This window comes from Vanacampus margaritifer, chromosome 8 (assembly GCF_051991255.1).
Source record: "Vanacampus margaritifer isolate UIUO_Vmar chromosome 8, RoL_Vmar_1.0, whole genome shotgun sequence".
Taxonomy (NCBI): domain Eukaryota; kingdom Metazoa; phylum Chordata; class Actinopteri; order Syngnathiformes; family Syngnathidae; genus Vanacampus; species Vanacampus margaritifer.
In genome coordinates, this window is record NC_135439.1 from 5,874,280 (window position 1) to 5,890,676 (window position 16,397).

The 16,397-nt window shown below is 38.8% G+C and overlaps 1 protein-coding gene across 1 annotated transcript in view; it reads left to right on the top strand.

The window, feature by feature from the left end:
* Positions 1-9,547: 9,547 nt before the first annotated feature.
* cacna2d2a (calcium channel, voltage-dependent, alpha 2/delta subunit 2a) overlaps positions 9,548-16,397 on the top strand; it is a 204,682-nt gene continuing 197,832 nt past the window's right edge. Inside the window, exons 1-2 of the mRNA XM_077574047.1 lie at positions 9,548-9,626; positions 11,361-11,509. Coding sequence (XP_077430173.1) covers positions 11,394-11,509 — 116 coding nt within the window. The 5' untranslated portion in view covers positions 9,548-9,626; positions 11,361-11,393. The remainder of the gene's footprint in view (positions 9,627-11,360; positions 11,510-16,397) is intronic.

Here is a 16,397-nt window from a genome sequence, read left to right on the forward strand (position 1 = left end):
TGTTATTTCACCCAGAACTGTGATCGCTGTGACTCGCTATGCAAAAGTGCCGCTCTATTTTGGGAAAGGGCGTCTGGGAAAATTAGAGGCTTAAGAAAAAAAAAAAAAAAACACGTTTAATGCCACCTGCTTGCATAATGTTCAGCTGGTGAATTTTTGCAGTCTCCTTGATGTAGATTCCAGTTGTGCTGCAGCAGAAAGCAATTTATTTATGCATTATCTGTTTTTGTGCCTTTAAAATATATACAATAAAAATTTGGGAAAAAGAGACCAACGTGATGGTCGAGAGGTGTCACTGCAGGACGTGGCGCAGCTCGTGATGAGGATTCTCCTGCAACCATTTACCTCATCCAGTTGTCACGGCAACACAGCCGGGGGCCCGAGCAGTTGGAAGCTGAGGCGGGAACATGGAGCGGGAGGCCCCCGCCCCCATCTCCACCCCACCAGCCCTTTCTCTATCCACGCGTCCACGACTAACTGGATCTGGCATTGTGCGGCCTCATGCACCAACCCGTGACTTTCCTCTCGTCGTCATAAGAATTTACGAGCGGGTCGACGACACACTTGTGTTGACAAAAGCTGGCTCTCGGTTCATTACGTTTCGGTTTTATGAACGGCGAGCAATAGACGAGTTGTAGCAAACCCAGCCAGACAGTGGTGAAGCGTACTGGTGTTCCACGAAGTTTGTTTTATTTTATTCCTTCCTTGTACCATTTGACGTAAGAGCTATACTGTAAACAAACAAATACTAAATATAAATAACAGTCCTTGAAAGTTGTCAAATACACCTTCGACACAACTTTTAGTCGTACATGTGAAAAAGCTAGCTAAAACAGAAAACAGTAGCATAAACAACCACTAATGAGAAGCTAGCATTAGCTTCACTCCAATAGAAAATAACATTCAAAAACTCATTTACACAAGTATTTGACATCATGATAAATCACAATAAAACAACACAAATACCTTGTCCCCTTTCCAGCTAGGTACTTGGACAGCAACAATGCAAATCGGCGTTTCAGTCAGCAACAAGTTGAATCACGGGCCTTTTTCTTTTGTTGTTGTTAGCGCCTTTCTGTTCTGTAACCTCAAGTGGATAGCACTTCCTGGACTGCCAGAAGTGCACCAAAATAAAAGCACAGAACTTAACTCGTTAACTGCCATTGACGGCTATAGACGTCAAAAATTCATTTGAACTATTGCTATTAGTTTCATTTTTTTTCCCACTTTTGTTAACAAGAGTATGAAAACCTAGGAAAAAAATATTGTACATTTAGAACAGATATAAAATTTGTGATTAATCGTGAGTTAACTATTGAAGTCATGTGATTAATTACAATTTTAAAAAAATTAATCTTCTGACGCCCTTAATTTTTAAACAATATATATATATTTTTTTTCATTAGGGGCATCAGGCGAATAAAATTTTCACTAGTTAACTCGAGAGCAATCACAAATTTTATATTTGTTCTAAATGTACAATCCATTTTTTTCTATGTTTTCATACTCTTGTTAACAAAAGTGGGAGAGAAAAAATGTGAAACTAATAGAAATAGTTCAAATGAATTTTTGACGTCTATAGCCGTCAATGGCAGTGAATGAGTTAAAAAAAAAAAAAAAGCATAGAGGGAACAGGATATTGACATTAGAAACCCAAAAGTGTGTCAAATAAGTCATTTATGAGTTTGTTACACTAGTTGTGCTGCGCCATAGTAGTTATGCAGCATTGTGAAGTATTCACCTATTCGTTTAATTCTGTGGAACCGAACCTCAGCTATTCTCGTTCATCGTTGCGTATTTCTCTACAACGGAATCATCGTTTATTCTCTCGTCTCTTGTTACCGTTGGTCCCTAGCCTACAAAACGCAGCAGGTCTGTAGGAAAGAGTAAGACAACCCCAAGAGAGGAAGCTTTGAATGAGTAATAGCTCAAGGTTTTCCAGTTCAGAGACGTGTGTGCAGCAGCGGGGGTTTGGATTGCACCACTGAAACTGAGATGAGGCTAATGTGACTTTTCCTTTACTCTAATCCTAAACTCCCAACAAAATCCAAATTCAAACCCTAAACTCCAAACTCTAACCAAGTCTTAAACCCTTAGCTCTAAGGCCACTTTTTCATCATCATCCCTCACATTCAGTATTGGTAAACTAGGATTTTTTTTTTGCTTTTTCAGGCAGTAGAGGGGGAATACTGATATGATGAAACCCAAAGCCGTCAGCATCATCAGCCTTGAGTGAACAGTTGGTGCTCTGCTTTGCTCCGATCAGATTTACATTTTCTGCATGCAGCAAACATGCTACTAATCCGTGCTAGTGCGACGCGTTCGCAGCTAAAGATCGCATGCAACCAGCCCTCTCGTCTATTTAGGTCACGCGTGAGTTCACCAAGAGAGAAAATCCCTCCATATTTGACCTCAATAACGCAAGGACACTCAGTATCAAACGCGCGCTCTCTCAAATAGCAAGATATAAGCTCCGTCCCCAAAGTGGTATATAAATTTTATGGCTGCCTTGATGTAATATTTGGCAAGAGAATATGAAAATGGGAAAGGAATGAAAGGTGAACAAGGGTGCAAGGTGGTGGCAAACTGCAATCAACTCAAGTCAATTACCTTCAAAATTGTATGTGTTGTTAGTGTAACGTTAACATATCGTGGCTGACCTGTGAAAAACACTTATGTACTTTTTCTTATTTTATTTTATTTTTTACGTTTTTGGGATGACTGCATTTCCGTTTCATCACATAAACGTAAAAATGTAAACATCTTACGATAAATGCTGAACCTAACTGTTACCCTAATGTTAGCTATTATATTTTTGTCACTGCTTTAAACAATGTCTTTCAACTTTTGCAAGCAGAGTTAGCATTTTTGCTAACTTTGTGATAACAAATGGAAAATCCCCATAGTATTAGGGCAGAGGCACACCGATAACAAGGGATCAAATCCAGATGACAGTCTCCAAAGCATTGTAAATATCTTGTTGTTGCTTATTCCATGCGCTTGTCAACAAAAGATGCCAGTTAGCCACGCCCAACTCATTAGCCACTCTGCGACCTGGACACACAGATGCTTCTAATCAACATTCATCCAATTTAAGCTACGTTCCGTATGCCCGTCCTGAGGACTTTAACGGTTGTAATGTATATGCCAAGTCTGGAGTGGCGCTGTAGCACAGCCACAGGGAGTTAACAGAAAGCGTAGAAGAAGAATCAGCGAAGAAGACAAACACTTTTATATAAATATATATACAGTATATATATTGCAATCTACAGAACATGGCTTTGTATGTATCAAAACAACATGAAGAAGATGATGGCATGTGGTGCCCAGACGGAAGCGTGCGGGGCGCGTTTGGAAATCTTTCAAGCTCCGGAACCGCGCCATCGTGTGGACGCCTAAACGGTAAGAAACTTGTGAGGATACGTTGAAACTGGCTTTCGTGTGGACGCGGCCTAAGCAGTTTGAGTTTCACTGTTGCGCTACCAGTGGATTACAAATGATTACTGTGATACCGTGATACTCCATCTCGTTTGAGATCACTTTCTCTCTCCGCCTCTTTTGTTTCCTTTCACTCTCTAGTTTTCTCTTTCCAACACTCTGTCGAGCTCGGTCTCTCTAATTCTGCAGTGATTGTGGCACTATGGTAAAAGTGAATACACAGAAATAGTTGCCCCCCCTCAATAATTTTATTTTCATTTCAGTAATTTTCTACTGAGAGAACTACTATTCAGTGTCTATTTGATATCAAAGTGCAATTTACGTTTTCGCCAGCAGATGGTGCTTAAAAGCTTGCATATCCGAAGTGTATGACTGACAGCGGTCAATACTATGACGCAAGGTATTTTTTTTATTTTTGCTTGTTGGACCCATCTTTTTTTGGTTTTGGTTTTTTGAGTATTGCAAAACTACGGAAGCGTATTGCATTCACTTGGGAAAAAAAGTCCTGTTTTTTTTACAATTTTTTTCCCCAGTTTTATTGAATATTTTTTCCCCTATTTTTTTGAGTATTTTTTTAGGTTTTAAAACAAATATTTTCCTCTGTTTTTCTGAGTAATTCTCCCCTCTTTTATAAAAAAAATTCTGTTTTTCTGAATATTTTTTTAAAATACAGTATACACATTCATTCCTTTATTGAGAGATCTTATTGCATATGGAGTTATGTCTGCAACAAATCAGTTGGAGTTCAGAGGTAAAAAATAAAAAATAAACTCTGATAAACAGAGCTGGTGTTCTGTTTTTCTGAGTTTTTTTAACAATAATAATAGTTTTATTAATAATTTTTTTCCAGTTTTTTAAAATATTTTTTTCCCTGTTTTTCTAAATATTTTTTTTTCAGCCTGTTTTTTTCGGAATATTTTTTTTGACAGAAAAAAATTCTTTTTTTTTTAATTAATAGGGTACTCACAACCATGTCATGGTGGACACTGTTTTGATGGGGGGGCCATGTTGAAACACAATAAATTGATGTGTAGCCTTAAGTGGTCTTCATCTTCTCACTCTCGCTTCTGGACAAAACATGAGGGAGAAATCATCAACAATGGCAAAAAGCTATGTATAACTCAACAAGAGATAGAGAGAGAGCACCTTATTTTTAGTGATACGCTAAAAATAAGTATCAAGTGGCCTAGTTATAAGTTGGAAAAGGTTGAGGCTGCATAAATGAGGACTGGAGACCGGCCACGTTTTGTTGTCGTTTAGTTTTGCAAAGACAGATGGTGGCAGGCCCTTGTTGACACTTGGACACGTACAACACGTTCCTCCGACTTGGCGTGAAGATCATGCAAAGAGTACATGAAACAAAACAAGAGTTTAAAATAGCCTCCGTGAAAAGGTCGACATGGATTGTTCTTCTGCGGCGATAGTTTGTCTCTTAACAACAATGTTCATTTTAAAAAAAATAATCACATAACTTAATATAATGCATTTTATTTATTTATTCATTTATTTATTTTAGAAAAACTGAGACCAAAGTTTAATCCATTTTCTTTATTTTACATTTTCCCAACGGGTCAACTTGACCCGCTACTTTGAAACAACAATACAGGCCTGAAACCTTAATCCTGTCTTCAAACCTTCTTTTGAAACCCGCCTAACCCAAACTTGACATGCCGACTTGAACCCATACTTGGGCTGCAGCAGCTGAAGGTTGAATGTAAACAAACACCTGCAGTTTTCTCACAGCTCATCCGTTGGCAAGTAACCCCGCATTTGCCATAAGGATCGCTGGAAGGAAGTGTTTCAAATCTCCCGTCCCATTTCAGTCTTCTCTATCAAATTACTTTATTATCACTTTAACGCTGGATCTTGTCCTTCGCCATATCTGCTCGTAGACGCCGGCCGGCCCCGTGTTCGAGGCAAGGCAGTAGTTCCTTGTGGTTGTAGACAAGAATGAAATAAAGTACGATGGCGTCAATATTCTTGGACTAAAACGAAATACAATAAAGGAGAAAGAAACAAAGTGAGTTGGACTTACTCCAATTCATAAATCAATGAATCACTAAAGCAGCATCATTTTGGGTGATGGATTTATCTGTGTCCTTGAACCTCATTCAACAAAAAAGCATAAATAGCCGTCCGCTAATGAAATGGTATTTTTTCTGTCTGTGTGTGTGTGCGATCATATACTCCACGCCTCCTCGCCTCTTCCTTTGATAATCCAAGCAGATGTGGACTAGCCTGACCCCCCCACACATATACACTAGTTGCCCCCTCCCACCCCCAGCAGACACTCAACCCCTCCCACATCATCTAATCTGAGCAGAGTGGACCATCTGCTCTGCTGCAGTCCTCCATGACATCCGCAGCCACATCTGGATCCCCGCCTGCTTTTTATTTAGGCCCTCTTGATGGATGAAGACGGCAACAAGCTTTTGTTCCTCCATACGTGGAACCTGGCAAATGTCAGCGAATAACATGTCAAATGGGTTGCAAAATGAAGGCCGCAGCGCATAATGTATTTCTTTTTTATTTACATTTGTGACACCAAGTGTGTACATCGAAAAAATATCAATACTATTGGCTTAGTTTTGAATAAGGGTTTAAAGACTGGGTTAGGGTTTCAAAGAAGGCTGTTAAAACCAGGTTAGGGTTTCAGGTTAGCTCTTAAAATTCTTCAAACCTGGGTTTGGCTTTGAATGTTAAGATTTCAAATGTGTTAAGGTTTTGACCAGGGGTAAGGTATGGTCTGACGCCAGGGTTCATGTTTCAAGATAGGTCTTAAAACCTGGTTTGGGTTTCAATTTAAGATTTCAAGACATGATTAGGCTTTCAAAGTAGGATGTCGAGTCATGGTTAATGTTTCAAATTTGCGATTAAAGCCTGCTTTAATCTGATTGAACAAAACAGGTTGCTCCCTAAAACCTCTTCCAGCTGTTAAAAAAACGGGGGAGAAAAGCTGCTTCCCGCATACTGACGAGAATTTAAGAGCCCTTAAAATTAAAAGGCCTCTGCTCACTAATCTACGACGCACAAAATTACCTCCTTTTCTAGTTCTACTCCAAAGAGAAGTGATTGGAGTTTGGCCCCGTTTAATTTAGGGCGACACTGACATCTAGTGGTAGCGCAAAGAACTTCTCTGGTTCGAGATCTACTACATACATACACGTGTTGTCTTTAACTATAAGTTCTTTTTTTGGTTTGTTTATTGTTATTTTATCCGGGAACTAATTTTGGTTTCCCCCCCATCGTTATTTTTATTTTATCTTTTTACTGTTCTTTCTTTCTTTCTTTTTTTCTTTCATTTGACACACTGTTTATTTATTTCATTAATTTTTTTACGCATCTGTTTTTTTTTTAGGAGGTTTCCCGGCGCCCCTATCGTTGTAGGAATTTTCAATATGAGCAATTTCCCCAGACATGCAGGACTTCAGATGCCGCCACAAAATCGGGAAGAAATACATCTGTAATATACTGATATACTCTGATTATATTGAAAGTTAGTCATTAGCATTTGGAAATGTTAATCAACAAATAATATGACTGAAAATTTAAAATATATTTATTTAAGGATGTGTGACCTTAATTTTGAAATTATTTATTTATTTTTTGAATGATGCACACCGCATACCTGGCAACCAAATTCAATTATTGTGTTTGATGAATTTGGGGAGGAAAGGTTAACAACATGTAACTCGAAGATAAGAGACACGATGAACATAGTACCTACATCACTGAAATTCCCCCTCGGGCACGACAACCTTAAGTTGCTTTCTTTGATGGGTTTAATAAAGGCTTCGATTCTCCATCTCACCGTGAAAACTTTACAAAATTAATAATACAATTCACGCGAATAAGTATGAAGGAAAAAAACAAAACAATATTTAATAACTTGACACAGTGAAAACAAAACAAAAAATACCTTGTGGGCTGCTACCACAAAATAAATAACTGACTGAGAACGACCATGAGGTCAAGCTTAAATATACGTTTGAATTTAAATTTAAGTACGTTTGTGAGCCTTGAGTGTGTTGATTTATTGCTTTCTCATGTGAGCATGTCCGCCATATTTGATGTATCATGTGACACCCATCAACTAATTTGGATAATTTAACGTAATGCAACGTAGGCCACGTGTACAATTGTTTAAATGTTTTATATGGTCTTTTTTATTTCATTTTTTATTATTTCATTATTATAATTTTTTTTAAGAAATTAAACAAATGGCCTACACTAGTGTTTTTAAAAACAAACTAACAATGCAATTCTGGAAGTCTCTTTTAAGTGAAAATAAATGTCTTGTAAATTTGACACACAGTGTCTATAACATTCGTTTTCTATGTTTAAAAACAAAAGTGGGAAGAAGTCTTGACTATCTAAGCCATATTATCGCTGTATCTTTAAAAATGACGTCACGTGGTCATAAAACGTGATCTGCTGAAGACGTCATTGTGTATTATTAATGTTCACCAGCAGAGGGTAGTGTAGTACAGTCAAAGGAACGACATAATCACGTGTGTCCTGGCTGCTCCACTAATATTACTACCGCGAATAGTCTGGTCGTCATGGCAACAACAACAAAAACAGGCCAGTAGGCCATTCAAAATTATTTTGGATCTTATTATTTTCTTTAAATTGTAATATAGGCTACATTTTGCCGTCACAATGTTCATAAAAATTAGTTCCTGACTTTTAATTTAAAAAAAAAATTGCAGCATAGTATAACAGTGTTTTATTTATTTATTTATAATCGTGTATAAGTGGTGTTGGGCATCAGTGGGCGCTGTGGTGCAGCGGATTGGAGGGAAGGCATCAACGACAAGGTCAGATGCTCAGTAGATAATAATGTAGGTCAGATGCTCCTTTGGAGAATATGTACGTTTTGTCAATTTCAAACAGAACAACAGGGTTAAAATTTAAAACTAAAAAAAGTCAAATAAAGCCAGAGGGACATGATGTGTTGACCTTGAGTGGTTCAGAAGCAGTTTGTCTTGAACAATCTTGTTTTTTTCTGCCTAGACTAGCCCCCCTACCCCTTTTTTCAGAGTAATTTTCATCTTCTCTCCGAAAACAGAACACCTGCTGTTTCCATTCCACTTTCATCTTTTGGATTGTGAGTAGGAGATGGGAAAGAGCAATGTTGATGACAGAATGTTTATGGTATATACGTCATATTGTACATATAGATAAGGGTGTGTGTGTGTGTAGTCTGGAAAATAATTATTTGATGAACTGCTGAATTTGCACTTTTACACACTTGGAGAGAAATGCAATTATATGATGGTTGTTTAATGATTATGTCCAACTATCAGTCAAAAATGCATAATAACCCCAAACAGTAGGGTTTCCCAGTATGACAGTGACCCAAAAAAGAAACATATTACGGTCGCATCGTGGCTTAATCTGTCTCCAATTCACATGAAGTGCTGGAATTTGGACCAAAAAGCAGACAGGACACGCGAGTTATTTATAATAAATAAAAGTTTTTCGACTGCGCCATCATTTCTTCCCCCTTTCGGAATTGAACCCGTGACAAAAGCGCCCCTTGCATCGTCTTTCCACTTCAGCGAGCGACCTCTGGAACTCGTGCCTCGAGACCCGTGCCCGTCCTCGTCCTCTTCGACTGGACATCCCACTACTGCCACGGGTTCAGTGAGGTGTTTTTATTCACACCAACACAGCATTAAAAATTTGGAAAATAATAATAATTTACAGTGCAAAAACAATCCCAACAATAGTTAAAAGTTCCATTGTTCTTTTTCCGTAACTTAATGTGGTAGCCAGTCACTCACCATCCCACTTGGCTGAGCACTTCCTACAAATGAATTTAGATCCCTTTAAATACCCCAAGCTCCTCCCTCCGGGCAAACCATTTAGGCAATCATGGGGTATAATACCAACAAGTAACCAAAAATAACTAAAGCATGTAAATAAATAATATCCGCAATATATATTAACCTTAACGAAAATCCTCCATTCACAATACATAACTTAATCTCTCAAAAAACAAAAACTCATTAAATAATTAACCAAACTACTTTTGTGGTATAGTCCATAGCGATGTGACACTTCAAGCGCGGCAAAAGTGCTATTTAAGTGGGAGTCCGGAAGTGCTTCGGTTTGGTCCAGTATTTATTGTCCAACCTTCGAAGAAGGCAGGTGAGCGTTTGTGGAATGAGTCCAGGCGGCAGGTGAGCAGTTTGTGAAAGTGTCGAATTACGGGGGGGATTTTGTGGAAACAGTTTTGACAGAGCTGGTCCCAAATTGCAGCCAGGAAACAAACTAATTTAGAGAGTTTCTGTCAAAACAAGTTGGTTAAAACGCCTCCTTTTATGTAAGAAGTAAGAACACAATTTTGCAAGTTTTTGAATACATTTTTACTGATATACCATTATTAAATATGAGTGTTAATTTCTTTGGAAACGAGCAAACTCACAAATTTAGCAAGAGATCAAATATTATGCATATGCTGTAAAGCAGTGGTGTCCAAACTCGGTCCTCGAGGGCCGGTAGTCCTGCTTATGCAGAGCTTGCTGATGAGCTTCAGCTGTGTTGGAGGAGAGAAATATCCAAAACCTGCGGGACTACCGGCCCCCGAGGACCGAGTTTGGACACCACTGCTGTAAAGAAACAAATGTTTTTTTTTAATGTTTTTTTTTCATTTACAAGGCAATTATTCTAAATAACATAGAACCTCAACTGTAGTAGTATTTAGAAAAATATATATACTGTGGGTAACCTGAACTTGATTATCTCCTTCACGGTGGTATGTCGGCCGTGGCTTTGATAAAAAGTGTTTGGTCACGCTTGGCGTCTGTGTCCTTCACAGAAGACTCGTTCTCGTCTCTCACGTGATTCGCCAACGTTTATTCGTGTCACCCGAGTTGTGGTCGGCTGTTGATGCTTGATGATTCCCGTAAAATGTGCATGGAGTCACTCTGTAGGCGTTTATGATGCCAGTCACGCTTTGCCATTGAAGACTGGCGTGATGATATGATTATGCATATTATGCATGAAATAGATGGAAAATGGGAATTGAATGTAGAAACATATACTGTATTCTTTAAGGGGACAAATTATGGAAAATGTACTTTTTAATTGCTTCTATACAAATAGTTGGTTCTCTGGAGTGCCTGCCGTTTCATCAAGTGTGAAATTAAACAACCAAGTATATCTTTTGTGAGCCGCCAATTTCTGAAAATGTGTGAGCAAGCCGTTCTGCACCTAATTTGCATAATAACCTCCTCTGCACCAAGGTTCCGTGTTCATGACTTGGAAACCAGGCTGGTTGAATATCTATAGCCACTTTTAAGCGACGAGTCCGGCTGACTTCACTGACTGAAACTATCGTGCAAAAATAACAATAATGCATCACACCTGCTATCATTTCAAAGCCAAAAGATAAGCAGAGCTGCAATGAGTGATTTTGGATGAACAGGCTAGTGGTATGGATATGATCGCTCGGTGATGTCTGTTCAATGCCTTGGTTGTCATGACATGACCTTTACTTAACTAGCAGTGTCCAGTTAGTCAATTGTATGAGACACAGCTGTCTTCTCAAACGGACTAATTTCAATTAAAGTTGTGCTGAACAATTAACCAAATTCAAACCGACATCGTGAGTCACACACGCGACCCGGCGCATCTGTCTCAGTATCTCTGAGAAGGGAAGTGAAAAAGCCAAACTACTTATATATTGACAGAGTTAACCTAAGACACAATATATATCCTATAATTTATAAGGTCTCCATTTTTGCCTAAACCTGGAAAAACCACAGAATTGCAGTGAGAATGTCACACATGTGAATGGCTCAAAATCGTTCTCTAATTCTTGATCCTTGGAGTATTTTGATGAAAGTTATTCAAACCCCTGAAAACAAGTTTATGTATAAAAACAGTATTTGTGCATTTGTGTCTCCTACAAGGCTCCTGACAATCCCAATAAAACCATCAGGGCTATGAAATTGAAGAAAGATGCTCCAAAATGTTCTGCGGCCATCCGAACCCACACACGCGAGCGCACACTTGTAAAAGCGCATCAGAGGTCGTGGAGAAGACGAGAGAGAAGGGAAAGGTAGGCTTGCATCGACACATTGGCTTCTGCCAACCGCCACAAAGAGCAACCGACAGCCACTCAGGTGGAAAATTGCAGCGGCCAATCAATCTTGTAACGCAAGAGGTGGGCAAAATGTGGGCCATATGAATCTAAAAAACAAACTCCCATTTGTTTGGTCATTGTGTCACCCATCCATACACAATTTAGTGTCTTGAATCACTTTGTTTCATAAATATAGAATGACGGAGTTTACACAAAAATGTTTGCCCATCCTCACTGTAATCGAAAAGTGCTTCCTACAGCTGAAACCAATCAGAAGTCCTTGTTGTCATCTTGATGACATTGGGCACTTTCAAAAACGCAGCTCAATACACAAATAATTAGGAGAACAAGTGTTGCTCAACCCATACGCCCTTTCACTTTGTAATTATTTCCTTAGCAAGCTTATAATCCATTTCTGCATTTTCTCATTATTTCATGGGATTTGATCTGGGTTCATTTGAATAAACATTTTTTCTCTCCGTATTAGTCGGGGTAATGAAGTGGATCTTGAAAAGGGGAGGGGGGAAAAAATTCCCTTTTGTTATATGGAGAGCGGCACAAAGGAGAGTCAAAGTGGTCAACTCGGCAGGGACGTTGCTGATTGGAGAAAGGGCCACCTCATAATGCCGGAGGAAAGTGATAGGAAATTATAACAAACCCGCAGTAGCCTAAATTCCAATTAGGTAGTTCGTTACAGGAGAAGAGCTCAAAGTATGGAACGAATAAGCATTTTCACTCCTGGAGGCAGCACTTCATGTACTAGTGTTTACATCATGCATGGACAAAAATACTGCCATGGTGTCTACAATTCACCTGTGCAGTCCATATGTGCTGCTTATCAGAAGCTAACATTCTTAGCCAAAGCTAACCTGCACAACTAATATTACGCAGCTCTGCTTACAATGGGGATTTGACACAATTCTGCTTACAATGTGGATTTGACACAATACCAATAGAAGTATTGCTTTGCTGCCATCTTGTGGCAACTATAGACACTTTGAAGGGGCCAATTTAAAGTAAAATATTTCAGATTTTTAAACTTGAAATCATTTGAGATGTCAAAACGATTAAAGGACAGTACGGCTATTGGAATTATGGGAATGTAACAGTTGAACAATTGATCAAATTCAAATCGGCTTCGCAATGTGAATGCAACTTTCAAATTGCAAAGGCTGCAATTTGGAATAAAAAAACAACCTCTGCTTCAATTTCATTGGTTGGTAGGCTTTGTTTATCATTATTTTTGTACATATATTTATATGTTATTTTATTTCTTTTATTCTGTCTAGATACATTCAGTGCTTTACGAAATGCACTCCACAAGATTACATATCATTTAGTAGAATTTTGTGATGTCATAGTGAATGTTAAGATAATTGAAAATGATCACCTTTACTGTCTTCCATATCAATTCATTTACTTTTATATTTAGTGTAAACATAACCTATATGACCAAATAATAATAATAATAATTATGATAGTATTTATTGTAATACAGATTAATTTATTGCCTGTGTTTATTAAAGAATACATGATGAAAGGGCCTTGAAAAAATATGAAATGTCAAATATTAAATCACAATACTAGATTATTTTTCAAAATGGTTGAGCCCCAGTTGGAATAGCAATACAAATAAAACAGCCCTCCACTGTATGTGAAATACTTCAATTTCAAATGTGATTTGAAGTTTGCCCTGCATGCCTCCACGCTTCTCTTCCGTAATAAGCTTTTATTGTAAAACAAAAACAAACACAAGCTCATAATGGAAATCAGTGGTCAGGAATCAGGCATTGCTGCTGTTTCGCAGCACAAATGTCATGGCGAGTCGTAACCTTTAGCGGAGCACGTTATCTGCCGTGATAGCGCGCCAGCATGGCAAGACGGAGGGGGGGCTTGTGCGACGCGATTGGATTTGAAAGGTCCCCGTCTGAGCGGTAGCCACCGGCTATCTTGCCTCGGCACCGGCGTGATGCCACGCTGCCGCGAAGTTAACGATCTGCTGCGTGCGCCCCCATCGCACATCTCCCTAGCTACAATTCATCTTCAGCTTGGGTGAAGATCTGAAGGGTCGTGGGACGGCGGGAGGTCATCGTGAGAAGGACAAGGAAATCACCAGTCTTTTTTTAAGACTATAAAAGAGATATGGGGGGGGGGGGGGGGCAACCAGTCACTGTTCAGTCCTCAATGATTGACGTTTAGACAAACCAGTGACTCAACTGACCAATTCCTGGTACTGACAGTAAGGCCGACCAATAACTGCATTCGGCTTGTAATGATTGACATTTAGACTGACCAGTGACTTAACCAACCAGTCACTGGTGCGGATCAATGACTGCAAGATTGGGAGAGGCATTCTTATCAATCATTATTTCTTCCATAATGATTGACATTGACGCATAGATTAACCAATGAAGTGAAAATAAAGTAACCAACCAGTCGCTGGTGCTCGGGTATAGTTCAGATCTAGACTGACCAATGACTGCATGAGTGGGAGAAACATTCTGAGCACTCACTGTTATGTACATAATAATCAACATGTAGACTTATCAATGATATGTGACCGACCTAACTGACCAATCATGAGTGGTGGGTGTCGTGATTGACAAGTTGACTGACCGATGATTCTGTGTAATGATTCAGAATTAGACTAACCAATGACTACGGAGGAGAGCCATGATCTGGAGAGACCACACACTCTTTCAAGGTATACAGTAAGTGACATAACCCACCAATCTTGAGTACTGGGTGTAATGATTGACTTAGATAAGCCAATGACTAGATGAACATACCAGACCCAGCAGTCTTTGGTCAGTTTCCTTATCAATCATGTCAGTAAACCAAGCACCAGTGATCATTGGTCAGTCTTATAACATGACAAACATTATAACGCCCAATAAGAATGCAATTCCCTATTGATGTAGTCATTGGTCAGTCTACATGTGAATCATTCCACCCAGCACCAGTGAGTGATCATGTCTACACGTCAATCATTATGTTGTAGTGAGTAAGTGATGGGGAAGCCTCTCTTACTGCATGCAGTCATTGGCCAGTCTATATGTCAATAATTACACCTAGCACTAGTGACTGGTCGGTTGCGTCACTCACGCCTCATCAGTTACTCTTCATGTCAATAATTACGGACAGAATATCTTTCCTTCTTCAGTCATTGGTTAGTCTAAATCTGAATCATTACATGCTGAATAGTCACATGCAGTCATTGGTCAGTCTACTTGTCAATCATTACACCAGCACTAGTGACTGGTCAGTTACTTCACTGTCTTCATTAGTATCCACTTCAACCTTTATGGACTGATTGATACGAATGACTGACCAATGACTGCACAACGTGCGCTGAGGTACTCCCGCCAATCACTCGCATGCGTCATAATGACGGTCTCAGCACTCCTTTTGTGCCAGTGGAGATGGCGTTCTGATACGCGCTCACTATTAGAGACGTGCAAACATGTTTGGGAAAAACGCTGACTCGAGGGTCTGTCAGCGCAGGTTAGGAGCCGCCAACGTGAGAACGGCGGCTCCTCGCTCGGGCCGCGCTCATCATGGCACGTCCTTGACAGCTGCGAGGACGTCGGCGTTACATAAGCAACGGTTGTTTCTATCATCTGCCACTGCAAGGAAGGTCTAGACAACATATTGAGTTTATGCTCAAGGCACGATAACAAAAACGGCAACGTATGGAAAGTCTTTTGATATTCAGATTTAGGTCCATGTACTAGCATATGCTTTGTCCTGACTACTAAGCTAATCAGAGCAATAGTCTATTTTCTAGCGCATGCTAGTAGAATGTCTTTGTCTAACTCAGTGGTTCTTAACCTTGTTGGCGGGACTGAAACCCACCAGTTTACGATGCACATTCACCAAAACCTTCTTTGTTGAAAAATAAAATGATTTTTTTTTTTGCTCTTTGTCAATTTCAAGACGTAAGTATATATGGAGGACCAAAACTGCCAAAATTAAAAAATAAGTGACAAAAATAAATTAATAAAAGGAAAAAGGAAAAGCAGATATAAAAATATAATCCAAAAATGAAATACAAAAAAATTAATAGAAATTTAAATAAAAAACAACAAAATACATAAATATCCCTAAATAAATAAATAAATAAAAGTAAAAATAATAATAAAAATAAACAACATAAAAACGACATTCAAAAAATAAATATAAAAATAAATGTGGAAATAAATATAATTAAATATCAATCAATAAATAAAAATGCTCTCCTCTCACATTTATCTATTTCTATTCTATCAGGTCGAAATGTTATTCAAATAAGGGGGCCTTCCTAAGTGTGTCTTGGGTTGGACTCAGCTGTTGCAAACTGCCTTTTTAATCTAATTTTTTAATTATATTTTTATAACCGTTTTTATTTATTTATTTATTTTTAAGTTTGGCAGTTTTGGTCCTCTATAGGTATAGGGTTTACTGGTGAACACAATGACCAGGGAGAGTAGCCTTATCATCAAATATGGCTTTCGTCACCTTCACCAACAACAGAGGCCCCAGAATTGATCCCTGTGGAACACCATATCTTCCGTTATACATGCAAATTCATATTGCACATATTCATCCGACCACTTTCTGTTCACGACATAGTTAGTCTGATGGCTTACCTCTGCCGAAATCCTGGGGTTCGATCGAACCCAGGTCAAGAACCAATGATTTAGAAAAATAAATACAAAAATTTAAGCTGCACACTAGGAGGACAACTTTGGTAGTAGTAGTTGGACAATTGCATGTTACTGGTAAGGCAAAATGAGCGCTGAATGATGTTAATTAGTACAATTTTATAATGTCACTAGTAGTAACATGTAGTTGTCCTATAGCATCAAAAATATCATGTTAGTTG